Source organism: Panthera pardus, unplaced genomic scaffold, assembly GCF_024362965.1.
Source record: "Panthera pardus isolate Hobbes unplaced genomic scaffold, ASM2436296v1 HiC_scaffold_21, whole genome shotgun sequence".
NCBI lineage: Eukaryota > Metazoa > Chordata > Mammalia > Carnivora > Felidae > Panthera > Panthera pardus.
The window spans coordinates 50,305,158-50,332,620 of NW_026526777.1; the positions used below are offsets into that span (position 1 = coordinate 50,305,158).

At 49.7% G+C, this 27,463-nt stretch overlaps 1 protein-coding gene across 5 annotated transcripts in view; it reads left to right on the top strand.

Moving 5' to 3' along the window:
- The window catches only part of ASTN1 (astrotactin 1), a 299,391-nt gene that overhangs the window by 264,041 nt on the left and 7,887 nt on the right, over positions 1-27,463 (top strand). For all 5 annotated transcript variants that reach the window (XM_053909243.1, XM_053909246.1, XM_053909244.1 and 2 more), the window contains 5 exons: positions 5,244-5,512; positions 12,280-12,413; positions 16,196-16,347; positions 17,401-17,536; positions 21,353-21,453. In XM_053909243.1, the coding sequence (XP_053765218.1) occupies positions 5,244-5,512; positions 12,280-12,413; positions 16,196-16,347; positions 17,401-17,536; positions 21,353-21,453 (792 nt within the window). The remainder of the gene's footprint in view (positions 1-5,243; positions 5,513-12,279; positions 12,414-16,195; positions 16,348-17,400; positions 17,537-21,352; positions 21,454-27,463) is intronic.

The following is a 27,463-nucleotide window of genomic DNA, read 5'->3' on the forward strand; positions in this document are numbered from 1 at the left end:
GCAGTCTGACTCTGACCTCACACTTTAAACTGCTGTACCGCTGGGGCAGCCGTGGGCGAGCAGAGGAGTGGATGGTTTGGGGAGGTAGAGAATGTGGAGACTGGGTGATTGGTTGGGAGGGCAGGGAAGAACCAACAACGAAGCCCAGCCTCGCATGCTGAGCAGTGAGGAAGCTGGTGCCATTCGCTGGACGAGCACCTTGGAGAGAAGAGGCAGGCTGATGGAGAGAGTGTGGATGAATGACCACAGCAGTTTGGGACATGTTGGCTTTGAGGTGCCCGTCGGACATTCAGATGGATTTCCAAGCAAGCTATTGACAAGGCTCTGTTAACACCGGTGGGAGAGGTCCCGGCTAGAGACGGGGAGTTGGCTGTGGTTAGGATAACGCTTTGTTCTTGCCACTGGATCCTTCGAAGCTTTAGTACGAGGCTAGCAACTGTTTACAAATGCTTCGGTTTTATTCTTTATGTTTGACTTGTTTTTAACTTTTAAGTCTATGGTCGTGGTTGTTATATTCACCCCCTTTACCCTGCCCCCCAAAACATATATCCATGGAGAGAGAGAGAGACAGAGAGAGAGAGAGAGAGAGAGAGAGAGGAGGGATATGGATACGCTTGAAATGGGTAGAGGAGTTTCAAAGATGAAACCCAATTGAAACACAATTACTGACCCCAAACACTCGCTGTCTCCTACAGAGAAGTAGAGAGAAGTGGCCAGTTTATGCCCTGTCCCCTTCTCCTTGATTATTAACCCATCACATTGTACTTTATTCAAGTCTCAGAGACTGTCTTACGGCAAGTCTAGGAGTTCATTTTAAGTCATCCCAAGTGACCTAAACCTCTCTGTCCAAAGACGTGACCAAACATCCCGAGAGACTGATCTGAGCCGGAGGGCGTGGATGGAAATGTGAATTCAGATACCTCCAGGACACCCTTTGTGACCAGGAGCAGGCTGGCGGCGGGGAGGGTGGTGGAATGCAGGGTGTTGGGGGGCTCCAGGGTGCGGTTTGCCACGGCTGTGCTTCATCTGCCCCACGTCAAGCTTTCTTTCCTGTAGATCCTGTGCCGTCTCCAAGGGCTAGGATCTAATTAGTTTGCATTTGATTTCTTTGCTGCCTAATGAACTACCTCTGTAGTTCTGGCTGTGATGTCATTAGCATCTCATTGCCTTGGGCACCAACTCAGGAGAGAGAGTCTTAAGCAGTCCCCGAATCCTACAGGAATTGTACCAATTTACTTCATAACAACTAATCCACCTCCATGACCTGTCAGTTCCTACCAGCAGAGCAGACCCTGTATGAGGATGGGTCCCTCGCTTTTATCATCCTCGTAGGCTCCTGAGTCTAGGTGGGTCAGTATGTACACGCCTAAGGCCATGGGCACATCCACAATGAGATTCGGAACATTGAGGATGCCAACATTCTCATTCCACAATATTCTATTGAGGAAATTCATCCACTGGGTGCTGTAGGATACAGATTTAGCCTAAAGCAAATGGCATTTATTTATAGCAAACTGTATTTGCAAAATGCTTTGCAGTTTTGGGGTTGTTAACTACATTCCAGGTTGGCTGTTCTTCTACTTATATGAAAGCTAAGTGTCATGGCTGGACTCCAAAGCCTCCCTGAGAGCAATTCGATGAATTCTGCAAACAGGGATAAGAGGGGGCCACGCCCCTTCTGGGCACCTGGATGCCCTTGATCAGAAGGCACTTTTGCCAATTATAATCTTTTATGCCCTTAATTGTAGCTCCTTTCTTATGTCCAGAGTCTCTGTAACTTGTTGAAATCGCATATTCATTTTATTAAGAGACAACGTAGTGACTTAAAGTACTAGAGAATTTCCACCAGGGATCTAGAGGGCAGAAGAGGCAAGAAGTACCTAAGGAATGTAACCAGAGTAGGAGGTGGAGGGGGGAGCCATTGAACAATAAGGAAATAGGGGGGTCTCCTCTCTGTGACTCTCCATGCACTCTCTCTGCCTCCCGCTCCAACACTGAGGGGGAGTTAAAAGCAAATGTCAAAGATCAGACTCCCCTAAAGCTTTTAGGATTTGAACTACTCTCTCGCTTGCCACAGACATGATGTTATAGGTGCTCTCTTTGGGCAAAGGGAGATTTATCTGGGCTTTCACCACCGGACTCCATCATTTTAAGGAGTATTTCCCAATTGTGCCTTTAACTGCGCATGGAAAATGCATTTCCTCTTTGAAAAATCTCTCTCACACACACATCTCTATTCTTTGCTGGAGCCTGAATGGATGGCTTTGGGAGTTCGCTGCTCATCACTTCTGTATAAATCCAGCTCCTCTCTAGACAGCTCCGTACTGCATGACCAGGGGGCTAGAGGGTCCTTCACAAGGCCTGCTTTCTATGAACCTGAATATTTTCAGGAGAAAGAAAATAGGATTCTGGATCAAAACAAGAGTTTGGTGGTCTGCCACCATCTTCTTTTGCATCCTCCTTCCCACGCCTCTCTTCTCCCTAACCGTGCTCCTGCCCGGATATCGAAGGGGATTCGTGGTATCTTGATTTTGCTTGGGACAGTCAGCAGACAGCCACCAGGGAATAGCCTCTCAGCTGTTTACAGCAATTACAAGTCTTAAGGATGGAGTGCTGGAGGGCTGGGAGGTGGTCACTCAGCTCCACTGTGTTTGGGGATTCGGTGCCCTCTAGTGGCCACATCTGGCTGTCACAGCGGTGCACCCTAAGTGATAAATGGGCAGGCGTCCTACACCTGAATGCGTGTGGAGTGTGTGGTGGGCAAGTGGGGGGCAGAGTTCCTGGATATTTGGGGATTCAAGGCGAGAGGAAAGGAATTTGGTGGCATATTATCTCCACTTAGAAGTGTCACTCCATGTGAAGGATATTGAGGGAGGATTTTCATTCTCAGTCTCTCAGAATTACCTGTCTTGCTCTCTATTGTTTCTCCTTAGGATACATTTTCTGGAATTAGGCTACTCATTAAATTTTTTTCTTATTCCACTGTAAAAAAAATGGTACTGTCACACACTTTTTTAAGTTGCCAGGTGTTACTTTTCCAAGTTTATTTTCTGTAGTACCAGAGTGGCCACACAGAATTCATTGCAAGATTTTCCCTCTCACAGAAGTCATTTTACACTTGATATCGCCATCTAGTGGTCATTTCATGGGACCTCTTTTCCCCACCTCTGTTGAATACACTCCACAAGGAGGGCTGTGGGTTGATGAGATGAATCTGATCGGAAGGGTCACGAGGGCCCTCCAGGAGACACTCAAGCTCTGTGGCAAGGTTTGTGCAGCAAAAATTTTTAAATTTTGTCTTGAAAAGACGCACTGTGTTTTCACTGATTTTTTTCTTTTTTTTTTTTTTTTGGAGTTTCATTCATTTCCCCAATGAATGAAGGCCTTTTTTTCTAGAAATCGTATCAAGAATCCAAGACCTCATTCACTTCTTATCCCTGCCCAGTCCATATAGCCTGTTGAAGAAGACTGAGGCCTGGCCAGGGGCTGGGTGAGGAGAGTCCTTCCAGATTGTGGTCATTTTACAAATACTCTCAGCCATGGGACTGAGTTGCATAAGCCTGAATGTCAATCAGGATTTACATGTGGCTCAAGGGACCTTGGGGCTCGCTGGTGTGGGCTCCTGGGCCTCCCTATTTGATAACATCATTCTTGGTTTTGGTACATGTAGTTATGCAGTTTTTATAAACTAGGAAAGGCTTCAGTTCCACTCTGGGTTTGTTATTAAACAAAAAGCAAATGTGAAATGAATTGTATCCCGTGTTTGCAGTCACTGAGAGAATCCTTTGTGTTAGTGAGCAGGAGGAAAGCCATGTCAGTGGAGTCTCTGGATAAAGATGCCTCATCCACATAATGAGGGTGTTCATCTGGGAGACAACAGTGCTGAAATGTCTCATGACATTTCCAAACGGGCTCATATTACATAACAAACGAGACAGGTGAGCAGAGCACTCCCTGGACCCCACAAGAGAGAACCTTGTTATCAAGTCAATGAGTTGTATCCCGGTCACCTTCTGGAACTTTCCAACCATTTCCCCCAGAGATCTGGCCCATCAAGTACTGCATTTCCCCCAGATCAGGCCAAGACTACCAGGATGAATGTTCTAGATCTGCCCCTTGTTTCTAAAAGCTCTGTGGCCTGCATGAAATTGTCTCATGTTCGAGACTGCAGTGGTGTCACAAAAGGCCAGGGGTGTAGAAAGGAACCCAAGGCAAAGGTAGACTTGGGTCAACGGACCCTACTTCCATCTTCCTCTGGAATGAAGAGGTTAAATGGGAAATCATGAAGGCTTGGAGGACAAATATCAAGCCATGCTTTCTTCCATAGGGAACAAAGTATTATGTTCGGGTAAGCATTTCTCATCTTTGACACCAAAAATAAACCAAGAGTTTCTCTAACTACCTTTTTTACTCATCAATCAAGGGCAATGTGAATCTGTCTCTTTGGAGTGCTTTGGAGCGCAGATCTTTTTGAAAAAGCCAGAACTCCCTCCCCATATTCAATACATTGATGGGTAATGAAGCAGAGAAGACCTCTTCTTCCCCCAATGACTCAAAGGCTTTGGAATCTGGCAAAACTGGATTCAAATCCCAGCTCTGACCACCTACTACCCTTGTGTGATCTTAAGACTCTTGACCACACTTTCCTCACCCATAAAATGGATGCAATGATGGAAGTCCATGCAGAGAGTTCTTGTAAGGGTTGAAGGAGGCCTGGACTGGATCTCACTTCATAGTTTAGGTAAATCTTACCTGTGGTTATAATGAAGACTGTTATGATGGTGGTTGGCCATGCACTAGCCACTGGGGTGTGTGCTTTAAAAACATGTTGTCACTTATTCATCACACAATGCTAGAGGTAGTACTAGGAATATCTTCATTTAATGGATGAGGGAGCTGAGTCCCGGAATAATCACTGTTGCTACTGTTTGTATTCCTGATGACAGTCCTAGATCCTGCACATGCATTGAAGATGCCTCCCTCTGAGGGGATCAGTGGAGCTGATGATTCTCCGAAAGGAAACAACCTGATCTCACATTTAGAAGGCTGTTTCCAACTCTGTTGGTTACTGGGAGGATGGGTTCCCCATATTCAATGGGAGGTCAGAATCACATCCGTAACCTGCCAGTGACATTTCATGACCTCCCTACGACTTGACTCCGGCACTCGGGCCACAAGAACATGCAAGACCTTGCTCTTTCATGATCCTTGCTCACTGTTCCTTTTCGTTTTGTGTCCGGCAGGCAACTCTCCATCCGATGAGTCGGAGGAGCGGGAAAGAGACCCCAAGGTGCTGACGTTCCCAGAATACATCGCCAGCCTGTCAGAGTCTGGCACCAAGCGCATGGCAGCTGGGGTCCGCATGGAGTGCCAGAGCAAGGGACGATGCCCCTCATCCTGCCCCCTGTGTCATGTGACATCCAGCCCTGACACTCCTGCTGAGCCAGTTCTGCTGGAGGTGACCAGAGCAGCCCCCATCTATGAACTGGTGACCAACAACCAGACCCAGAGGGTAAGAGGCCTGGGACCCTTGACTCTGGGAGGCCTGAGCAACAACAGAGGGCTTTCCAGATGGCCTGGGGGGTGACAGGGTGTAGTTGAGCTCCCTGCTAGAATATGGATAGTGAGACTTTTTGTTGAGCTAATCCAGGCACATTATTTGTTTAGATTTGCATGTTTGCATATGAAATCAAATCAGTGCATCCACAACACCCATGGTAATGAGTCAGGAGTCACAACTCAGCATTAGGGTAGGTCCTTGAGCAACAAGGGCTGGAAAGAAAAAGGTGGAGAGGGAGGCACGGCATTCGTAGTCACTAAAGGCCTTGTTCAGAAAGCCTCAGGGGACAGTCATGAGAGGAGGCTCAGCTCCCCTAACAGATCCTGAGCCTGGACCAGCTGCGAGGTTAGGAGGAGTGCATCAGGCCCAGGTCCCGAAGGGAAGGGTCTGGTCTTAGCCTGGAGGGGATGGTTTTCTGCCCGTCACTTTGACTCTCAGAACAAAGACTATAAAACACCACATCCATGCAAATCTTCCACCTCAAATAATGCTACTAGATCATGACATTTCCCAGCAGCACCCCCTTTCCCTCTGCGGCTCCCTTTCCAAAGGTGCTGCGAGAAAACGAATGGACCCAAAGGGATAAGCTGGAGACATGTGGCTTAGCTCATCTCCTAGCTCTCTGATCTCCTCAAGGACAGACAGAACAGAGTGGGTCAAACACACAACAGCAACGGTGATGACAATGACAAGAATAAAAACACGAAAGCTCAGGGTGTGGGACTTTTGAGACTACAGGCAAAGGTGGCCTTGGGGACAAGACTTAGTAGAGTCAGAGCAGAGAGCTGCTTGCCTGCCTGAGAGGTGTGTCCATCGAGGTGGGGCCATAATTGCTTCCTCTGTCCTCCTTTAAGGGACACCTGGTGTATCGTGTTGTTTCATAGGTGATGCTCAGACCAACAAGGACAGATTTTGCACACGTGGGCTTCCCTCACCTTTCCGCCTCTGCCACAGACATTTCACTGAGTGTTTGAAGACAAGGTTTCTCAAAAGAATAAATGGTTCCTTTGGCCTATGAATTCCTCTTCAGTCTGGTAGAAGTGACTGGGGAGGAGGAGTTGGAGAGAAAGGCCCACGAGAGGGGGGTTTACATGATGAAGAGGAGGGGTTGGTGTCACTGTGGAGACCCAAAGCTGCGGTGGCTTTAACCCAGCGCCCTTACCTGTCTTTTGTGAGCACCCAAGGCTGCTGGTGCCCCAGGATCACCTGTGCACTTGCCTGGGAACAGCAGAGGCAGAGAGCACACTCCCAGCCCTGTGCTGTGGGGCAAGGCGTGCAAAGCTGCAGAATAAGGAAGAGCCTGGTGGGAGAGGAGGACAGAGATTCATGGCTTCCTGCAGGGGCGTCATGAGCATGATGGGGAAGCTAGAGGAATCTGTCTTCATCATCCCCCTCTCTGGATCTCCTACTTGCCACATCTTGGCCCCTCCCTGTCTCCCTGCACTGGTTTCACGAGAGTGGTTGGGAGATACCAGGCATCTGGCCGTATTTTGAATATTTTAATTTCTAAACGCACAGACAAGGTGGCCGAATAAGTTCAGTCACCATCACGTATTTGTTCTTTCTCATTCCTCAGACGCACTCTTTCTTTTCTGCTCATTCTCTCTACTCCTCTGCTTTTCCTTCCAATTTTCTCTTTCTCCCAAAGAATGAGGATGTGGGGTGTAGAAGCAAAGGAGGGGGTGGGGGTGCTAAGTCACAAAACCTGTAAGTTAGCGTGTGTTCTTATCCCTACCTCTCTGGCATGTCTGGAACCAATTTTCTAACCTCTCTTGGTCTCCTTGGCCTCCTTCTCTGGGACCAATCTATGATGCCATATTTCAGTCTGTGATTAGAAACAGCCCAGAAACCAGGAGGTGGAGCCGTATAACCCACCAGGTGTCCCAGACCCAACGAACTTGAACAGCACAAACATTGTGCTTCAATCTCAGTGAATGGGATTCTCTTCTACCAAGTTGCCCCAAATGGAGACCAAGTTTGCTTCCTTTTCTTGTCACTCCCTGACATCTGTGTATCACCAGGGATCACAGATATCTTGAATCCAGGGGTGTCTGGGTGGCTCAGTCGCTTGAGCGTCCAGACTTCGGCTGGGGTCATGACCTCGCAGTCTGTGAGTTCGAGCCCCGCGTCCGGCTCTGTGCTGACAGCTCAGAGCCTGGAGCCTGCTTCCGATTCTGTCTCTCCCTCTTTCTCTCTGCCCCTCCCCTGCTCATGCTCTGTCAACCTCTGTCTCAAAAATAAATAAAAACATTTTTTTTCGGGGTGCCTGGGTGGCTCGGTCGGTTGAGTGTCCGACTTTAGCTCAGGTCACGATCTCACGGTCTGTGAGTTCGAGCCCCGTGTCAGGCTCTGGGCTGATGGCTCAGAGCCTGGAGCCTGCTTCCAATTATGTGTCTCCCTCTCTCTCTGCCCCTCCCCCGTTCATGCTCTGTCTCTCTCTGTCTCAAAAATAAATAAATGTTAAAAAAATTTTTTTAAATAAATAAATAAATAAAAACATTTTTAAAAGTTTAAAAAAAGAGACAAATACCTTGAATCCATTCTCTTGTTACTGTACCCCCATCACAGCCTAACTATTTCAGTCATGCACTGTAACATCAGGCCGCCATCTTGTTACAGTAACCTCTTGCTGGTTTTCCTGTGAGACCAGTCAGAGTTTTCTCTCTGATGTGGATATCTGGTCCTACTGCAGCAAGATAATTCAGTGGTTTTGCAGAATCTGTTACATACAATCTAAAATCCTTAGCATGTCATTATAAGGGCCCTTCATTGTCCCAACGGTGTCTTCACTTACATGGCTAGGGTGTACCCACTCTATACTTTATGTTCTATCTTCCAAATTTTAACTCTTTGTACCTCCTTAAACACATTTTCTGTTGTGCATCTAGCCCTTCACACTTGTCACTCTCCCTCCCAGGAATGGCTTGTCATACATTTCTGTCACTGGCAAACTCCTGCTGTGAAGTGTTTCCAGGTTTCAGCTCAAGCATCACCTGCTGTGACAAGCCTTCCCTTGTTCTCCGAGGCCAACCCATGTGCCTTCACGGCACATTGTCTGTATCCATACATCTTCTGGAACGCGTATCACCTCCTATCACAAGTGTTCACATGGTTCACTCTCCTGGAGACCCTGAGAAGCACTCGTTCTTCTGTGGCGAGTTGTAGTGGACACATAGTAAGCACTTTGCTGAATCAATGAATGAAATGAATAAATGGAGGAATGAAGGGACCGGTGAACTTGGCTCGAAAGTTCAGCTGCTTTCCTTAGAACAAAATAATAACAAAAATGGGAAAATCCCATTTCTTTTCTGGAATCAGGATTAAATCTCATAACAAATGAGGACTCCCCAGGCGATGCCTGACACACTGCAGATACTAAGAAAAACGTTAATTTTTTTCCCCTTCCTTTCCAAAAGGCCTTCTTCTTGATTCCTCTCTTCTACCCTGTCCTGCCTTCTCAGCTAGCTATGGCCCAGGATGGAGGGAGTCAGAACTCGTGGAATTGTGCAAGTCAAAAGTGGAAAGTTAAAGCTTTTGAAGAAATGTTTGTTGTCATAAGTGTTGGTCCTTACTCCTTTGGGTTGGAAATCTGATAATGTTGTTCCCCTATTTAAAACACTTTAATGGGGCACCTCAGTGGCTCAGCCAGTGAGTGTGTGACTCTTGATTTCAGCTCAGATCATGATCTCATGGTTCATGAGCCCCGCATCAAGCTCTGCACTGTCAGTGTGGAGCCTGCTTAGGATTCTCTCTCTCTCTCTGTCTCTGTCTGTCTCTCTCTCTCTCCCCTCCCTCTCTCACTCTCAAAAATTAATAAAGTAAACTTAAAAAAAAGCGGGGGGTGGTGCCTTGGTGGCTCAGTCAGTTAATTGTCTGACTCTTGATCTCGGCTCAGGTCATGATCTCACAGTTCATGAGATCGAGCCCCAAGTCTGGCTTTGTGCTTACAGTATGGAGCGTTCTTGGGACTGTCTGTCTCTCCCTCTCTCTCTGCCCCTCACCCACTCTTTCTCTCTCAAAAATAAATAACCATAAAAAATAACCACTTTAATGGCTTGCGGCTGCCCTCAGACTGTGACACTGCCCCTCACCATGGCCCACACGACCTCTGTAACATGCCCCACCCCTTCCTATTTGCTGAGAACCTCTTCCCCCTTCACTCTGTCTCTTAGAGCCAGAGCAACATTTTCTCCGTTGATTTTAGAGGTCAAGTTTCATCCAGGCTGAAGTCTTCTTAATATTGGTTTTTCCACCTGGAACACTTCCCCATCTTTTGTAACCAGACTCCTGATCTGTCCCTCCAAGTTCAATAAAAACACATCCTCAGGGAGGCTTTCCCAAACTCCTCTGTGAGACCGGCCTCCCTCCTTGTCCCTCCTGCCACATTTCACCCTTTTCCGTTGGAGTCCCCACCACCCAGTTGTAGTTATTTGGCTACTTATGTAACTTGTGCTTGTTTATTCTTTTGCTGCAAGATTTATGTGGGCAGAGACTGTATAGGTCTTACGCATCACTGTATCCTTAACGCCAAGCACAGGAAACACCCCCACAGGTGCTTAGCTAGTAATTGTTGATGGAAGACTGTAAACGGGCAGCCACAATTTCCTCTCTATTCTACCAATCTCAATGAAAGTCTGTTTTCTTAGTTTAGAAAAGTATACTTTTGATTTGAATTTGGTTCAGGCAGGCAGAGCAGAAAGTGAGCACCTACCGTGCGCCCGGCTTCATGCTGGGAACTGGCAGATCCAGCGTTTATGAAGAGAGCTTTGCTAGAAAGAGCCTGAGATGTAGCATGGGTCACCTTGAGCTCAGGTTCTGTCACTGCCCCCATTCACTAGCCCGTGACCCTGAGCAGCTCACCTCACCTCTTTGACTCTAAGTGTCCTCCACTGTCAATCATAACCATTTTCCAAGGAGCTCAAACTAAAGTGTTAGCCCTACAAGGGCCTTGAGATTCTAAAACTGCACACATATTATAGTGATACTCAGGAATCGGCCCCTCCTCCCTAGACGCTCCCAACCTGAGGGATTGGGATGAGGAAGATCAATATTGACCCTTATTTTCAACTATGTCAAGTTCTGAAGCAACGTAACTTGGGATACTGGCTTTCAGCGTGGGCGTTTTGATTTTTGTAGGGCTTTCTCTCTCTCTCTTTTTTTTCTTCTTCTTCTCCTCTTTTTTTTTCTCCTTTTCCTTCCTTCTTTCTTTCCTTTCTCCCTCCCACCGCCCCCCCCCCCGTCTCTTTCTTTCAGTTTCTTGGCCCCAAATTTTCCATGTGGGTTTGGTAAGAGCCAAACCCATGTGGGTTTGGGTCAGAGAGAAGAGACTCACAGGAAAAGCGGCGGCTGCAATAGATGGGCTGACCCAGAGAGAAAGCTGACCTTGGCCAGCTTGGCCAGCCATGTGCCATGCGGCCAGCCTCCCCCTCTGCCCATCCCTGGCCTGGGGTTGAGGCAGCAGCACCCCGCTGAGGGGTCAGTGCCCGTCAGGATCTGCTTCCTCGCCAGAGAATTGCCCCATCTCAAGTTCTGCTCCTTGACTGGTCTAATTTTATCCTTTTGTGCTTTCATTTAATAGTGAATATCTGCTATGAAAACACTGTATATAAAGAATTGTTCTAGGCTCTGCGGCATTTATAAGCTTCCCCATAAGACCCCACTCTGTCATTCAAACACAATAATAATTGCTGACATTTATTGATGACTGCTGTGTACTATTTATATGTGACTAGTGCGTGCATAGCACAAGTACTATGCTATGCCCTTTGGCGTATATTATTTCATGTGATCATCACAACCCTGTAAGGAAAGTGCTGTTTGTCTCCCGTCTTTCCAGTGAGGAAACATTTATGCAGTTGGCCCAAGGTCCCACGGCAGTGATTGGCAGAGCCGAAGTCCGCACCCAGAGCAGATAGCTCTGGAGCCCGGTTCTTAGCGTGTCGGCCACACTTTCTGCCCTCTACCAGGAGAGAGAGGCCTCACACACAATCACAACCCAAGGCAGAACTGTGTAATTATTGTACGTGGGGTACAAGGTGTGCTGAAGGAATGAGGAAGCCATGCTGGGCAGGGTGCAGAGGCCACACAAGGAGGCACAGAGAGGCATTTGAGAAAGGGCCAAGGACCTCAGGGCAGAGGAAAGGGAGGTAAGGGCAGTGTATGGGACAGAGGTTACTGTCGCTAGGGCCCCGGATGTGGAATGACGGCTGGAGTAGGAGGGAGAAGTAAGACTTGCTTCCAAAGTGACAGCCCTTCACCTGTCACATTAATGAGAGAGAGGCACCCTACAGGTCCTGCGAGGTCTGGCTTCCCAGAAACGGTGTCCAGGGATTAGGAATTTTAGCTCAAAAAATGGTGAGGCGGTGCCACAGCCTACTGCCTGGATATTATTTAGAACCAAGCAGAGCCCTGGCGCGCCTGGGTGGCTCAGTTGGTTAAGTGTCCGACTCTGGCTCGGGTCATGATCTCTCGGCGTTGGGCTCTATGCTGACAGCTCGGAGCCTGCTTTTGGCTCTCTGTCTGTCTGTCTGTCTCTCTCTCTGCCCCTCCCCTACTCGTGTGCTCTCTCTCTCTCTCCCTCACTCTCAAATATAAATAAATGAACGTTTTTAAAAATGCAAAAACCAAAGAAGCAGACGGAGCCTCGATTCTGTCTCTCGACTGTGGTGGCCCAGCCCCGACTCCTGGACGCTCACTCTCTCCCCTGCCCTCTCTTGCAGCTCTTGCAGGAGGCCACCATGAGCTCCCTGTGGTGCTCAGGGACTGGAGACGTCATCGAGGACTGGTGTCGATGTGACTCCACCGCTTTTGGAGCTGATGGACTCCCCACCTGTGCGCCTCTCCCACAGCCTGTGTACGATTCCCCTTCTCTGCCTCTGTTGCATGCACGCCTCCGCACGCTTCTGCACACGTAGATTACAGAGGGTCCACTGTGTGCAAAGCAGTAGGCTGGGTGCTGGGTAAGAAAACCGCGAGGCAGTACCTGCCCTCGGCGAGCTTTCCGTCTTCCGGGGGAGGCAGGCACACAGAGAAGCTGTAGGTAGAAGACAGACAATAAGAGTTCTATGAGTTCTATGAGACGTTTCAGCCAAGTGTGAAAGGGAACGGTCAAGTCTGAATTTGGGGAATGGTGAAGCCTTCATGAAGGAGGTGGCCCTTGAATCTCTCCCTGAAGGTGGAGGGGGTAGGACAGCACGTGCAGATCAGAGGATAAAGTGGTATCGAAAAGGAGGAAGTGAGAGGCCTGTAGCGAGCCGCTAACGAGGCCAAGGATGCCCTGGGTGGCGGCACCGTGTGGAGCCATTAGGTACTGTTATCACTTTCATTTAAGAGATAAGGAAATGCATTCAGATGGACTGAATTTTTCCAAGGTCACTGAGCAGGAAGCAGAACCACCACCTAAGAAGCTGGGATCTCAGCTGCGATAGTGTGGGGAGGATAGGATAGAAAGATGACTTTAGGTAGAACCAGCAGGGGGCAGTGGGTGACTTGTTGGTGGGAGGGGGAAAGAGGGATGAGTTGAGAATGGATGTTAAGACTCCTGGCCCTGTGGCTGGGAAGATGAATAGGCCACAGCTGAAAAAAGAAGCAGGCTTGAGGAGGAGGCTGTGTTCGTGTGGACCCGTCTTGGGGTTCTGTCAGGGCAGTCCTAATGGAGATAGATGTTCAGTGGTCAGAGGGAAAGACAGTCTGGAGCTCTGTAGAAAATATAGACACTAGGAGGCGCCTGGGTGGCTCAGTCGTTTAAGCACCCGACTTCTTCGGCTCAGGTCATGATCCCACGGTGTGTGGGTTCAAGCCGCACGTCGGGCTCTGCGGTGACAGTTCAGAGCCTGGAGCCTGCTTCGGATTCTGCGCCTCCCATTCTCTCTCTGCCCCTCCCCGACTAGTGTGCTCTCTCTCTCTCTCTCAAAATAAATAAACACTTTTAAAAAAAGATAGGCACTAAAGATAAGATTTAAATCAACCCCAAAGAAATGAGAGATGCAACCACAGCTATGAGAAGGGCTGCTCCAGAGTAAGTATAAACTGGGAAGAGGAGAGTTGGGGATGAGCATCAGGGGGTATGTGCCTTTGAGGAGTGAACAGAGTACAGAGGGCTGCTAGGGTGGTTCACGGTGAACATGTCCAATTTCCTTGCCCTCAGGGGAAGGCTGAACAGAACTGGTGAAATTCCAGTAAAGGGCCTGAGGCAGGAACCGCCTTAGCCTCTACTGTGGCATCTGCCCTGGAAGTGAAGCACAGACATATGGTGTCTAATAAAGAGTGCTGGCAGGAACAGCCGGACCTGCGTGGCCCCGTGGGTTGGTGAGGCAGAGAAAGCCCAAAGGGAGGATCAGGACCAGCGGGAACAGGAGGGCCGAGTCAGCAAGAGCGAGCCGGCAGGAGGAAACCAGCAAGTGGGGGGCTGGTTCTGTTGGACGCTGCCCTCTGGCCTGTTGCATGGGAGCACAGGTGGGCATTACCAACGGGCCAGGATGAGCAAGAAGAGAACCGAGAAGGAGGAGGACACAACAGTAGACGGTCAGTACAGACCAATGTTGTCTACACGACCTCTCTCTAAGGGTAGTTTTAGATACACCGGCCCTTCGTTTCTTGCTCTTTACGGCCGTGACTTGGACCTCTTGAGTCAAAAGAGAATCAAGCTCATTGTCAGTAGAAGTCCTTTCTTTTGGTATAAAGGGGGCCACTGGAAGCAGATGATGCTTCTGGATGGATTCACCAACTAAGAAAATTACCTTTGACACAACACTGAAGCCGCCAAATAGCTATCACTAGGTGGACACAAGAGCCAACCATTGGTGTCTTAGGGCTGATTTTTTTCTCCAAACCTGTGTTTACTATATGTCATCGCTAAAGATCAAATTGGGCTAACTTTCCATAAGCAGAGGTTCCATAAGCAGGAACCTCTATTAAGGACTTCACTTCTTGTGTCAACTTTAATCACTTCTTTAGTGGCAGACGTTAGTTTCTTTGATGTTGACTGGTCATTGGAAATAGAAATGCACTCTGGTTTTACACGAGTCTCTGTAATCACGCACGCTATTTTTCAGGAGAGGGGGGCTTCAGTCCATATTTTCAAAGAATCTGAGTTCTCAGAAAGGCTTAGTTACTCACTTAAGCTTCCTAATGCTTTTTCTTCAAAATAGCACTCTGCATATGACTCTAATTAATGAATTTGTCAATATCTGCACTGTTTTGGGTCTATTCCATCTTTAATGTCATATGCAAACTATGAGCTCCTTCATAGTAAGCCACTAAAGAGCATGTGTTTTGCATTATTTTCCCACTGGTTAAATTCCTTGCTATTGCTCCCATAGCTTCCCATGATTTCTTCTTAAAGTTCTTATCACACATTATTATAAGCACATGTATAGTTGTCTATTGACCACTCCCCTGCATCTTTAGCCCCAAAGTCATTCTTACAATAGGTGTTTAACAAATATTTGCTGAATTGAAATTGACTTTTGCTTTAGTGTGCTCCATCCACAGCACCTTGCGCAGTGATCCCTGAGACCAGTGACAGGCATCTGTGACCTGAGTAGAGACCAGAGGACGATGATTGTGGGAGGTTGTGAGATATGGGACCCGAGGCCAAGGGTGAATGGCAGGGATGCATGTGAAGGAGGGAGACTGGAGTGAACAGGAACTGGGAACATCCCCAGAAACCCGTGGTCTAGGAAGAAACAGGGAATTGGAAGCTAGTGAGAAACGTGAGACACACATACAAAGTCAGAACAAGGCAGCAAATTGAAACCACGGGGACCATTAGGAGATCCATACCACCAAATGTCAATAATGTGTCTTGAGTACAAAGAGGTATGAGATGGGAAGGCAAAAGAGTGGCCAAAATAGACAATTTGCATGGAAGGAGGAGACTATGAACTGGAAAAAGCAAAGAAATACTGGAGTTGGGAATCAGGATATTCAAAGAAACCCGAGAGCAAAGAAAGAAACTGAAATCAGAGTTTGCAGACACAGGACATCACCCCGAAGAGAACTTATTAACATGTTGTCACATCTCTCTTGTCCAGTAAAGCCCCCATGTGTGTTGCCTCCACACCGAGCCTGTTGCAAAGCCTGGCCAGCAGATCCATAGCAAGGATGGAAGCCAGCGTTCCCCCCAACAGGGCAGATCCTGGTAACACTATGGAAACTGAGCTGATCATGGCCTTGTTAATGCAGGGCTCTCCAAGACACCACCTTCACTGAGCCTTCGTATGAGCTTTTTTAAGCACATTTTCCTATTTTCAAGAGCAAATCCAGAAACTGTATTTCCAAGCCATATAAAGGGCCACCCTGAAAGCCCTATCCATTGACCCTATAAGCCCTATCCATTGACCCTGTAAGATGCAGGGGTTCATTCATTTTTGAGTCACTTACTTACAAATATAGGTTGAGTTCCTAACCTGTAACAGGCACTTAGAGTAATAAAATGTAGATTTCCGGGATCTTCAAGAACCATTGGTCTCTAGTGAAGGAGACAGGCGCTCAGAGAGATCATTGTAGCAGTTGGTTAAGAAAGGTTAGAAGGAAGACTTCAGGGTGTAACAGTTGAGAAGATGGCCAGTATCAGAAAAAAATTGAAGGTATCAACAGGGACCCCATGTGTTGTTTCTTTCTGTATGCACTCAGGCTGAGACTCTCCACGGTTCACGAGCCCAGCAGCACCCTTGTGGTCCTGGAGTGGGAACACTCAGAGCCTCCGATCGGGGTGCAGATTGTAGATTACCTCATCCGTCAAGAAAAGGTCACTGACAGGATGGACCACTCCAAAGTGGAGACAGGTGAGCATCTCTGACTTCGTGGGCTCATCTTGATCCATTGGTGAAAAGAAGAGAGAAGAAAAACGCCCTGCCTCCTGGCCTTTGCTCCCGGTCCCCTGTGTCCCAGGGCAGTGCAGGAGGAGCGGGGACAAGCTAGAACAGCCATCTTGCCCACATAAGAGTTTTTGCATGGCGAGCTATCTGACAAAGTCTTGTTTTGATTTTGTTTTTCTTTTTGTTTATTACAGAGGTGTCCATTTCACTGCCTCTAGGCACACTCACAAAGAAACAACAATACAGTACACTGGTTATCCTAGCCCACAATTAGGAAACAATTCTGTGCTAACCACTGCCATGATTACAGAAAAAAAAAATTCCTTTGCTAATAACCCCCCTCCAGGCACAAGCATGTGCAAACAGATGTGCTTACCCCGTGTCTTGTCCTAAAGCAAACTCTGCTTTCCCAGGTCCAGCTAGAAGAGGGAAGTCTTAAAGAATGGGAAACGCCCCATGAGAAATGTTCCATGCCTTAGGATTTTGCTGCCTACACGTAGGGAAAGGTCAACATAAATCGTGCCTAAGACTTACGCGTGAGTGTGGTTGCCAATGGGAGAGTGGCATCCACAGTCCGACTCAGGGTACATGGCTTCTTTTGAAACCATCACTCGGGCTGAGAGACCTATGCCGTGCCTTCGGGTGTGGAGAATGTCTCTTGCTTCCCCGAAGGCTCTTTTCCTGATGTGTACAGGTACTGCAAAGGTCTGGCAGTGACCACTGACCACAGCAGCTGTTCTCTGCCCTCGCCAAGAACATTTCATAAAAGAGCTCACAGATGGGGTATGCATGTCTTGCATCCGGAGTTGTATCTGCATTCACTCTGGACAAACGGCTCTAAATTGACGAAACACGAAACAGAAGAGCCAATTCCTTCTAGGTCTTTTTTCTCTGCAGCAATTCGAGAAGACTGGGGACCAAGCAGTGTTAATGTTAAGTTCTCATTGAACTGACGCCATGCCCTCACCGCTTGGCCGTTGTTGTTTCTCATGGCCTTTTCCGTTCCTTCCCCCTGGGCAGAAACGGTGCTGAGCTTTGTGGACGACATCATCTCTGGAGCCAAGTCTCCTTGTGCCATGCCCTCTCAGGTGCCAGACAAGCAGCTTACCACCATCTCTCTGATCATTCGGTGCCTGGAACCGGACACCATCTACATGTGAGTGACACACATCCGCCTAGCGATTCTTTACCCTGAACGTCCTGAGGCTCTAAGCTCCTTCTGTTTTGTTGCTTGAGTTCCTTGAGAAACTTGGGGAAATATTTTGAGTTTCTCAAGTCCTCTCCCCATCGGCGTTATGAAGAGCTTTCTAGGGCCTGGAAAGGGAGGATGAAGAAAGACCGGATAGCCCCATCCTTCAGAGACTCTGCCACGCAGAGAGGACAGATACAAACAAGTCACTTTCATATCGGGTAGGAAGAAAGAAATGCTAGATGGGAGAACAAGGAACGTGTGGTAGAAGGCAAAAGGAAGGAATGGTGAATTCTGACTAGAGTGGACATCGTCTGACTTGGGTTGTGTATGATTTCCATAGGTAGAGTGATGTTGGAAAAGGCACAGCAGCCTAGGGAGCCAGCAAGGGCAAAAGCAAAGAGGCATGAAGGTGAGTAGCGAGTAGTCCCGTAGAGCAGAAGCAGATGGTGAGTAAAAGGGAATGGAAGAAAGTGAGTCCGGAAAAATAGAGTGAATGCTGTAAGTCAGGGGAGATTATTCATTTTGTTAGATGAAAGGTGTAGAATGCCAAGAACTCTGCTTTTTTTCTTTAAATTTTTTTTTTTAATGTTTGTTTATTTTTGAGAGAGAGAGAGAGAGAGAGAAAGACCCAAGTGGGCGAGGGGCAGAGAGCGAGGCAGACACAGAATCCGAAACAGGCTCCAGGCTCCGAGCTGTCAGCACAGAGCCTGACATGGGGCTTGAACCCATGGACAGCGAGATCATGGCCTGAGCCGAAGTCAGATGCTCAACTGACCTGAGCTGAAGTCGGAGGCTCAACCGACTGAGCCACCCAGGCGCCCCAAGAACTCTGCTTTTTTAGAAAGCTAGCTCTAGTGACTTTGAGAGAGTTTCTAGAGGTTAGAGATGGTCAGCACTTTTCTTCAATGGAAATACAGTGGACTTCTGTATCATGGCACTTGGAACAGCCCTGTGCTCTCAGGGAGCTCTTCCTCATTTTGCCCTGAGCTCCTGGAACAATTGTAAAATATTTGGTGAAGCAGAGACGTAAAAGACTCCAAAAGAGGGAGACATGGAAGGAGTGTAAGTCATGATGGGAAAATTGGCGGGGAGGGGGAGAGGCAGAATTCCTAGTGACGTCATTCTGGGACCTTTTGACCCCATCGGTATGAAAAACATGTAACAGTTTACAGATGAGGTCACAAGAATAGAGTCAGAGTAGCCAGAATAAATCATCTCCATTTCCACAGTTAAAGAATTCAGAGGTGAAAAGCCCTAGAAGTGTGAGTGGCATTGATTGCAAAATGAACTTAGATGCTCAGCCTGCATATCTTCAATCTAGGAAAAAGAGTAACCAGGGGGCCATACGAGTAAAGTACATAAAGACAAGGGATATTCTAGAGGAGCTGGGAAATACAGAGAGCCTACTTGTGATTCTTAGCGGCTCTCGCGCTGTTGGGCAGCACGAACCCTGTATGAGCAAAGCTTCTTAGCTTTAGGAGCAAAGATTAGGGAGGGTGGACCACCTCTCCTGCTGTCAAATGCCTCCAATTCGGTGAAACTGGAATTCTCATTTCTAACAAAGGCTCAATAATTCCTGCCACTAAGTCACAACTGTTAATTAGGAATTTTGAAATTCCTATGAGCCAGCCCTTACCCATCTTGGGACCCTCCTCATGTTGGCCTGACTGGGCCATATTTCCTGATCAAAGACCGGAGACCGATACCTTCTCCCACTCTGCTATCTTTGGGGAGCTTCCAGTATTGCTGTCTCGTAAAACACGAACTTTCTGTCAGTGTCCATTACCGGGGAAGTCAGAGACCCCGCCCCGGGGGCGGTGGGGGGGGGGGGGGTGGGGGGGTGGCGAGAGAAGGAGCAGCCAGCTCTGTGGCACTCCACTAGGTGGCGCTGCAGATCACGCGAAGAGGGCCGTGGAGGGCCCGGGAGAGTCGTTCCGCAGAGGATCAGGAGGAGCCAGACCTTCAGTCCCTGTGCAAGGAGGGAGCCCTGGATTAGTTGTTGGAAACACTTGGCCCCTAGCCTGGTTTTGTTTTTAAGCACTAAGTAATTCTAAGCAAGATTGCAACTAAGTTTTCTGATCATTAAAATGGAGAGGTCAGCCTTCGTTTATGGAGTGCTTACTATGCGTGGGAGCCTCGGGGACCCTGTGAGGTCGGGGTTTTGCTCCCATTTTATAGTTGAGGAAAACAGAGGTTCAGCAACACGGAGTAACTTCCGCAGAATTGCAGGCTGGTTGTCTGGGGTGTGGCGGTGGTTCAGAATTGAATCGGGGTTTGCATTTTCTTCACTCACAGCTTCTCGCTCCCCAGCCACTCCAGGCTGCTGCCATGACCTCATTACCTCACACGAAGGCTTAGGGCTGGTTCTTCTCCTGGGCTCCACGGAAGGAGATGTGCATTTCAACCCAGCTGGCTTATTTTGCCATCCTATCTGTGCATTTTATTTAATGCATTAAAAAAACATTCTTCTGAGGATTCTCGGTCCACAGTACAAAAATGTTTAAGAATCCCCGGTTGAGATCCCACAGTTTGTGAGATCGAGCCACGCGTCGGGCTCTGCACTGACATTGTGGAGCCTGCTTGGGAGGCCCAGAGGATGAGAAACTCCAGTGACCGCCATTGCTGAGGATCCAAGCAGCCACTGGGAAGCTGTGTGGGGCCGGTGTGGCACAGAGGGACCACTCAGACCTAGGAGGAGAGGGCTGGCAGGGAGAGAAGGGTAGCAGGGTGCCGGAATTTGGACCAGGGTCAGATGAGGTTTAGGACCAGGCAAGATGGTGGATCTGAACCAAGGAGCAGAGGCCAGTGGAACAGACTGAGCTGCCTTGTGGACATAGGAGGGAAAGCCTAGCACCGGCCCCAGCCTGACTGACAGCCAGGAGCCCAGGCAGTCCTGCGGGGCCCACAGGTGTGGTCTGGGCCCTGCCCCCAGGCAGCTCGTCACATTCTCAGTCCCAGCAGCCCGCGTTTCCACTTGGGGCTTCTGGTCCGTGGTGGGGTGGAACTAGCCGTACATGGGAAGCAGGCCCCCAGCCACAGGCAAGTCAGGACCCCTCAACGCTGGCTGTTCCGCTTCTGACTTCAAAAGGGAGAAACTGTCCTCGGCCCTCTGCGTCACCGTGCCATCTGAGCACAAGACAGGACAGAACAGAATGAACGTGATTTACTCAGTGTCGCCGGTTTCCGGGTATTGTCCTCGGTCTTTCGGGACGTAATGATCTCATTTCGGCCTCACAGGGACCTGCAGGCGGGTTCATCATCATCCCGTTTCACAGGTGAGAGAAAGTAGAGCTCAGAGGATTTAGCTGTAACTCCCCACGGTGGGGAGTGGGGCCTCGGACCCGAGTTCTGACCCCAGGTTCCTTGGACACATACGTCTTCGCTCGGCTCAGTGGCTGTCAGAGTAGAAGTGGAAGGCTTGTTAGAGCACCCCTCTGGAGTTTCCGATTCAGTAGGTCTGGGCCGGACGGGAGAACTTTTATGGCTGCCGAGTACCCAGGTGAGGCCGATGCCGCTGGGCTGAGGGCCCCCCTTTGAGAACCACTGCTCGGTGCCCTGATGCCTTCTGCCAAGTAGTATACCCGAGGCACCCCGTTACAACCCAGGACCCGCCGGGAAGCCATGAGAGGCTCTGGGCTACGCACCTCATGACGTGAGTGGTAGCAGCACGTTGACACAAGGCTGCGAGAACGGTCGGGGCCAAACCCGCCCAAGCACAGCTTGACTGTCAGCCAGGCCCTCAGCTTCTGTCTGTTGACAGTTTCCTCCCCCTTCTGCCAGGTTCACCCTGTGGGGCGTGGACAACACCGGACGGCGTTCCAGGCCCAGCGACGTGATCGTAAAGACCCCTTGCCCCGTGGTGGATGATGTCAAAGCCCAAGGTGAGTGATGCTGGGGCCGGCAGAGCCTGCGGGGGGCCGAAAGCGGGAGCAAGGGAGTCAGACAGAACGTGGGTTCCGCGGAGAAGGGGGAGGATTCGAGGCCCAGCCCAGGGGCGGCACCTGTCTGATCGCCTCCGCCTCTGCCTCTGGTGGAAAGCCTCACGGTCTGCTGCTATTTCACACGGTCTGAGAGTCAGGCAGCTGGCACGACACGCTGACGAAAGCCCTGGGCACGCACAGGCGACAACACCAAACGCTTGGGTGTGCACCGAAGTGCCCGTGACCTCGGCCCTCAGGACCCTGATCTGGGCACTTGCTGGCTTCATGTGTTTGTGCACATCTGAAGGGTTATTTTGAATTAAAGCATAAGAGAGTCTGCAGGTGGGGAATTAATTACCGTATCTCTCCCCCCCCCCCCCCCGCCAAAGATGTTTCCAAATCCTTAATTCTGTATTTCAGAGTATCCGTGGGCCAGTCCCTTGGTAGAGAATTGTCCCTCTTCAGTGCACCGGAATAGGCCCTTGTCACTTAAGGGGTTTGCCTCTGTCAACATCCGTGGCACAAACAGCCCACTTGCTAGAGATCCCCTTCCTCATGTTGCCCCCTGGCGTGTCTCGAGAGCATCCCCTGCTCTGAGGCTTATCACGTGGCCCCCAGAGCCAGGATTTGGCCGTCCCGGGCACCCCTTCTGCAGAGCTCTGACGCCAAGCACAGTGCCCTGTCCAGCCACCGCCGTCTCTCCGGTGGCCTAGGGCCGATTTGATTTGCACGTGAGCGGAGACACGGGCCGACTGTGGGAGCTCCGGCCGTGCAAGTTTCAGGAAGGGAAGTGGGGTGGCCAGGCTGATTGCTGGCCCCCGCCGGTGGCCTTCTGGGTGGCTCCTGGCTCCAGGTGTATCGGGTTGCCCGTGAGGGACACGGCCCCGCAGCGTTCCAGGGGCGCGCACAGTGATGTGAAAACACACGGGGAGGAGCGCCCCAGACCTACGTTAACTGGAACCACTGGCGCGGTAGCCCTCACAGCTCCTGGAAGGATCCTCGCAGTTACCACCTCACTGAACACGTGTGGCCTGTGAAGAGCGCGGTTATTTTCCACACAGCGATCTGCCCCTGCTCGGGCCCCTTCTTAAAACTCTTCAAGGATTGCCATGCCTCTCGTGACAGAGATCAAAATACTCACCAGACACACGGGACCTGATTGAGGCGACCCTGGCCCACTTTGCCAGCCTCTTCCTGTCCCCTCTCCCCATCAATCTCTGCGTCTCTGCCTCACCACCTTTCTCAGGTCCCCCACGCCATTTCCGCTCCCGCCGCCAGTCTCGTTGCCTCCAGTGCTCTCCACCCCCAGCCCTGAGCGAACTGATTAATTCCCTTCCACCTGCAGATTTGGGATCCGGTGTCCCTTCCTCAGGACAGGCACTGCTGGAGGTTCTGCAGCACCGCGTTACTTTCCTTCGGAACATTCATCTCCGTTTGTTAGTATCCTCATGGGCCCAGTATCTCTCACTGGACAGTGAGTTCTGCTAGAGTGGAATCTGGTTTGTTGGCTCGCTGTCACGTCCCTAACGCTTCGAAGGAAGGCAGCATGGTGACCGACTGGTGACAGGAAAATTTAGGCTCTGGAGTCAGACCATCCAGGTTCAGATTCCTGATCTGCTGGCTACTTGACCTTGAGCAGCTGACCTCACCTCATGTCTCCGTTTACTGATCTATAAAATGGGGGAAGGGATAAGACTACCCTACCTGATAAGAGTCTAATAAGAATCAAATGAGTGAATTTACTTTAAGTCTTTTTCTCGTGCCCATCCCGTAGGAACGGTGCAGTAAATGTTAGGGAACATACATTCTAAGATGGCGCCCCTCATGGCCAACCTGATACAACTGGAGTCAGGAGCCCAAATGAGGTGATGTAAAGGGTATGAGCAAATTGCTTGGCCACAACATTTCTCTGGATGAAACTGGCTCAGCTTAGAATTCCAGCCTCAAAGTCTCCGTGACTACAGAAATGCCGCCGCTAACCATGCGGAGTCTGCTTTCCGATAGGGACCCCGGTAAGCATTTACTGAATGGATTGCCCCCATTTTATGGGTGCAGAAATTGAGATTCGGAGCCGAGTGAACAGCTGACCAGGGTCACAAAGTGAGCAGCTAACAGCCTCGGCACTCAGACCCATTATTTGACATCAGTTCCCACTTTGCCTATAATGTTAAATTAGATATTTAGAAGGTCATTGTGTAAAAGAGTGAAAACCTGTCTTTGAATGAATAAAAGACCTACATTTTAAGCAGAGTGTTCAAGTTAGGTGGCGGGGGGGGGGGGGGATCCCCCTTTTTAGAACTATGAGAATCCACTGGGACGCTTCTCTCCAGAGTGAGCGCTGCCTGGCTGATAGGGTATGGACCAAATGACTTTGGAAGGTCTCGAAATCCCTAAATGATGAAACCAGAGTCTGGGGTTGCAATGAGAGGCTATCTGGACAGGACCGGTGGCCCCCTTATGTCATCATCTGTTGATTTCTTACTCCAAGCCAGAGGGGAGCAGGTTGTGGGAAGGTGCCCCAGTTATTTCTGTTTTGGAAAATTTGCTGATGTCTCTGCCGGCAGAAGTAGGCCCCTCGGACTTGCCTGCGGAAGAGGCCGCAGGCTGGTGGGGCATCAGGGGCGGGATCAGCAGGTAGGAGATTTGTAGCACAGTGCTACCTGCGGGAACAGATGGACAGACCACGGACACTGGACCAAAGAATGGCCAACGTAGAGAGCTGGCCTGGGAGAGACCACTCTTCCGCTTCTCTGTGGGGCTCCTTTGGGTTAATTCAGCCCCCAAAGTGAATCAAGACGTGCGGCTGCCCCCTTGGGCTCCCTGACAGAGCAGAGTGTCTGGAAGCCCAGCAGACCAGCTGGGAGCAGGAGAGTCAATTTATTGCTGAGAGAATGACACAGCGTCACCAGGTGCTTTTACTCTTCAGCCAAAAGGGGGTCCTGTAGGGGGCAAACGTGCAGATTAATGGCCTGGACTAATTGAGGGGATCCTCACAAATTAATACAGTTCTAGCAGCTGTACCGAAAAACCATATGCTTTGCCTCCTTCAAACCCAGATGGTGGTCATAAATATAACTCACTTGGGTCTGAGTTTAAATCTAGTAACAAATGGGAATTACCTTTTAAGTGACCCGGAGCATGACCTCGGCTCCTAATTACCCAGCAGGAAGCTAGACTCTCTCTATTCCTTGTACGCACACTTTTCCTATGAAGAATTTTATCACATCATGACACTAAAGCCACTGAGCCAGTGAGTTTCTCGTCATGTTCTCCTGAAAGCACCCTTCCCGGGAGGAACGAGCTAGTGTCCATGATAAGACCAGCCTGGTCTCCAAGCTGAGGGCAGAATCTTAACTGGCATGGTTTGGGAAGAGGGTGGAGAAGAATACACGCTGATACTGGGGGAAAATCATTGCAGAAGGAGGAGCAGCACGAGAGAGATGCTTGGTGTGTTTAAAGATGTGGAAGGAGGCCCCCATGGTGGAGAGGGATGGGGAGGAGAGAGGGCAAAGAGGAGTTCAGAGGGACGGTGGGGCGGATCCCGTGGGGCCCCAGTGCAAGGCTGAGCATTCAACCTGGGATTCGGAAGGGAAGCAATGGAGCCCTTCAAGCGGAAGAGGGACGTGATTGGACTTCACATTGTCCGGGAGCATTCATCTGCTGTGCTGAGAGTGGACTCCAGAGAGCAGGTCCGAGATAGAAGTGGGGAGCCAAGGCTGTGGCAGTGACAGAGGAGAGGGGACGCTTGCGAGGGCCGTGGTGCCGAGTGGGCCGGTCCTAAGTTATTTTGATGGTAGGACCAAGAGGATCTGCCGATGGCTTGGATGTGGGACAGGAGAGAAAGAGGTCATGCTAGGCGTCATATGTTGTGAGAAGGGCTGGGCAGGGGTGTGTTGAGAATGCCAACGGAGCACGAGCAGAACCACCTAGCTCAGTGGCTTGTGACTGTCCCCCCAGCAGATCCCAGGAGCCTGTGTGAAGACAGAGAAGAGACAAAGGATGGAGCAAGCCGGCTGAGGGCACAGGCCATGGGCCATGTGGATGGTGCCAGGTAGAGAAGGAGGCAGTCAGAGCCGATGCCTGAAGTGAGCGGTGGTTTCCATCACTGAAGGACAGATTTGACGGCAGGAAGAAGTACAGGAAGTTTGAAAGGAGGTTGTGTTGACAGTATGTGATCCTGGGATTTACTGGGACAACGCTGGAGAAGGTCTCAGACAGGATAATTGACTCCTGATGGCTGGGGGATCTAGTCTTAAAGAGGACTTTCATGTCGACAGTGAAGTTGCCCTAAATGGTGATGAGAAATGAGGTGGAAAAGATGAATTAGATGCCAGATTCTTTCGTGGAAGAATGGTCAGGAAATAAGCAGGGGGAAATAGGAAGAGGCAGGTGAGTTTTTAAGGTGGAGGGACATTTATGTATGTACAGAGAGAGCAGTAAATTGTTTGCAAGTACTCATGAGAGGCTGAGAGGCTGCCCTTCTCTGGGGGTATGGGAGTATTCCTCTGTGTGGGAGAATGCTTCAGGCAGGTTTCTGCCAACACAGGGACATTAGGAGCGTTTGCCAAGGTCAAGGGGAAAGGGAGAGCTATTTGCCATATTGACGGTCCCAGAGGAAGCAAGGAAACCCTTGAGAGAATTAATTTGTCTATAGTAGTGGTTCTCAAAGTGTGATCAGACCAATAGCAGCAGCCTCACCTTGGAACCTGCTAGAAAGGCAAATTCTCAGGTTCCATCTGAGACCTACCGAATCAGGAACTCCAAAGAAACCATTAATCTGTGTTTTTCACAGGACTTCCAGGTGGAGAATCAAATTTTATTCCCAGGGCTGAGAATCACGGGTGTGAAGGCAGCACAGAGCAGCCGGGGGAGGTGAGAGGCTGCAGGGGAAGGGTACAGAGGCTGGAGGGTGGGGGCGGGCGGTGTGGACAGTGCCAAGAAGGACAAAGATAGAAGCCAGGTGGGGTTCCTTGCCCTCATGTTTTCATATAGAATTCTGTGATCAGTTACTTCATTGTGGGGCCAGACAGACCCAGGGACTCATGACAATGGTGCCTTAGGACCTCCATTCAAGGAACTTTCGTTATAGCAGCAAGGAAGCCATTAGGAGGTATAGATGCTTCCAAGATTCTTATTTATTTCATAGTAAAAAGAGCAGCCACTGGGATGCCTGAGTGGCTCAGTGGGTCAAACGTCCGACTTTAGCCCAGGTCATGATCTTGCAGTTGGTGAGTTCGAGCCCCACATCAGGTTCTCTGCTGTCAGCGTGGAGCCTGCTTTGGATCCTCTGTCCCACTCTGCCCCTCCCCTGCTCTCACGCCCTAGTGCTCAATCTCTGTCTCTCTCTGTCTCTCTCTGTCTCTCTCTCTCTCTCTCTCTTTCTCAAAAGTAAATAAACAAAAAAAAAAAGAGCAGCCACTGCTGGGGTAAAAGAAAGTTCACTTCTGCCCCAGGAATCCCCCCCTCATTCAAATAAGACTATTTCCCACAGTCTCTTGGACTCCTGTGTTTCAGTATCTCTCTCATGGCATTGGGAAAAGCTTGATCTAGTGATGAACCAGTAATAATCATAATAGTAAATAATAATAATAAAATAACATCCACCATCATTCGACTCTCACTCATCTTACTCCAAACATGGTGGCTTATTTGCTGTTTTCAGATATGCTGCCCGCCATAGCCTAGGAGCTCTGTGCTGGCTTGCCTCTCCCTGGCATGCTCTTCCCCACGTCTCCCTGCAGCTCATCCCCTCCCAAGACCTCCAGGTCCTGGCTCCAGGGTCATCTTTTCAATAAGACCTATCATGGTGGGGGAGGCGCCTGGGTGGCTCAGTCAGTTGAGCAACTGACTTTGGCTCAGGTCATGATCTCGTGGTTCGTGGGTTTGAGCCCTGTGTCAGGCTCTGTGCTGACAGCTCAGAGCCTGGAGCCTGCTTCAGATTCTGTGTCTCCCTCTCTTTCTGTTCCTCCCC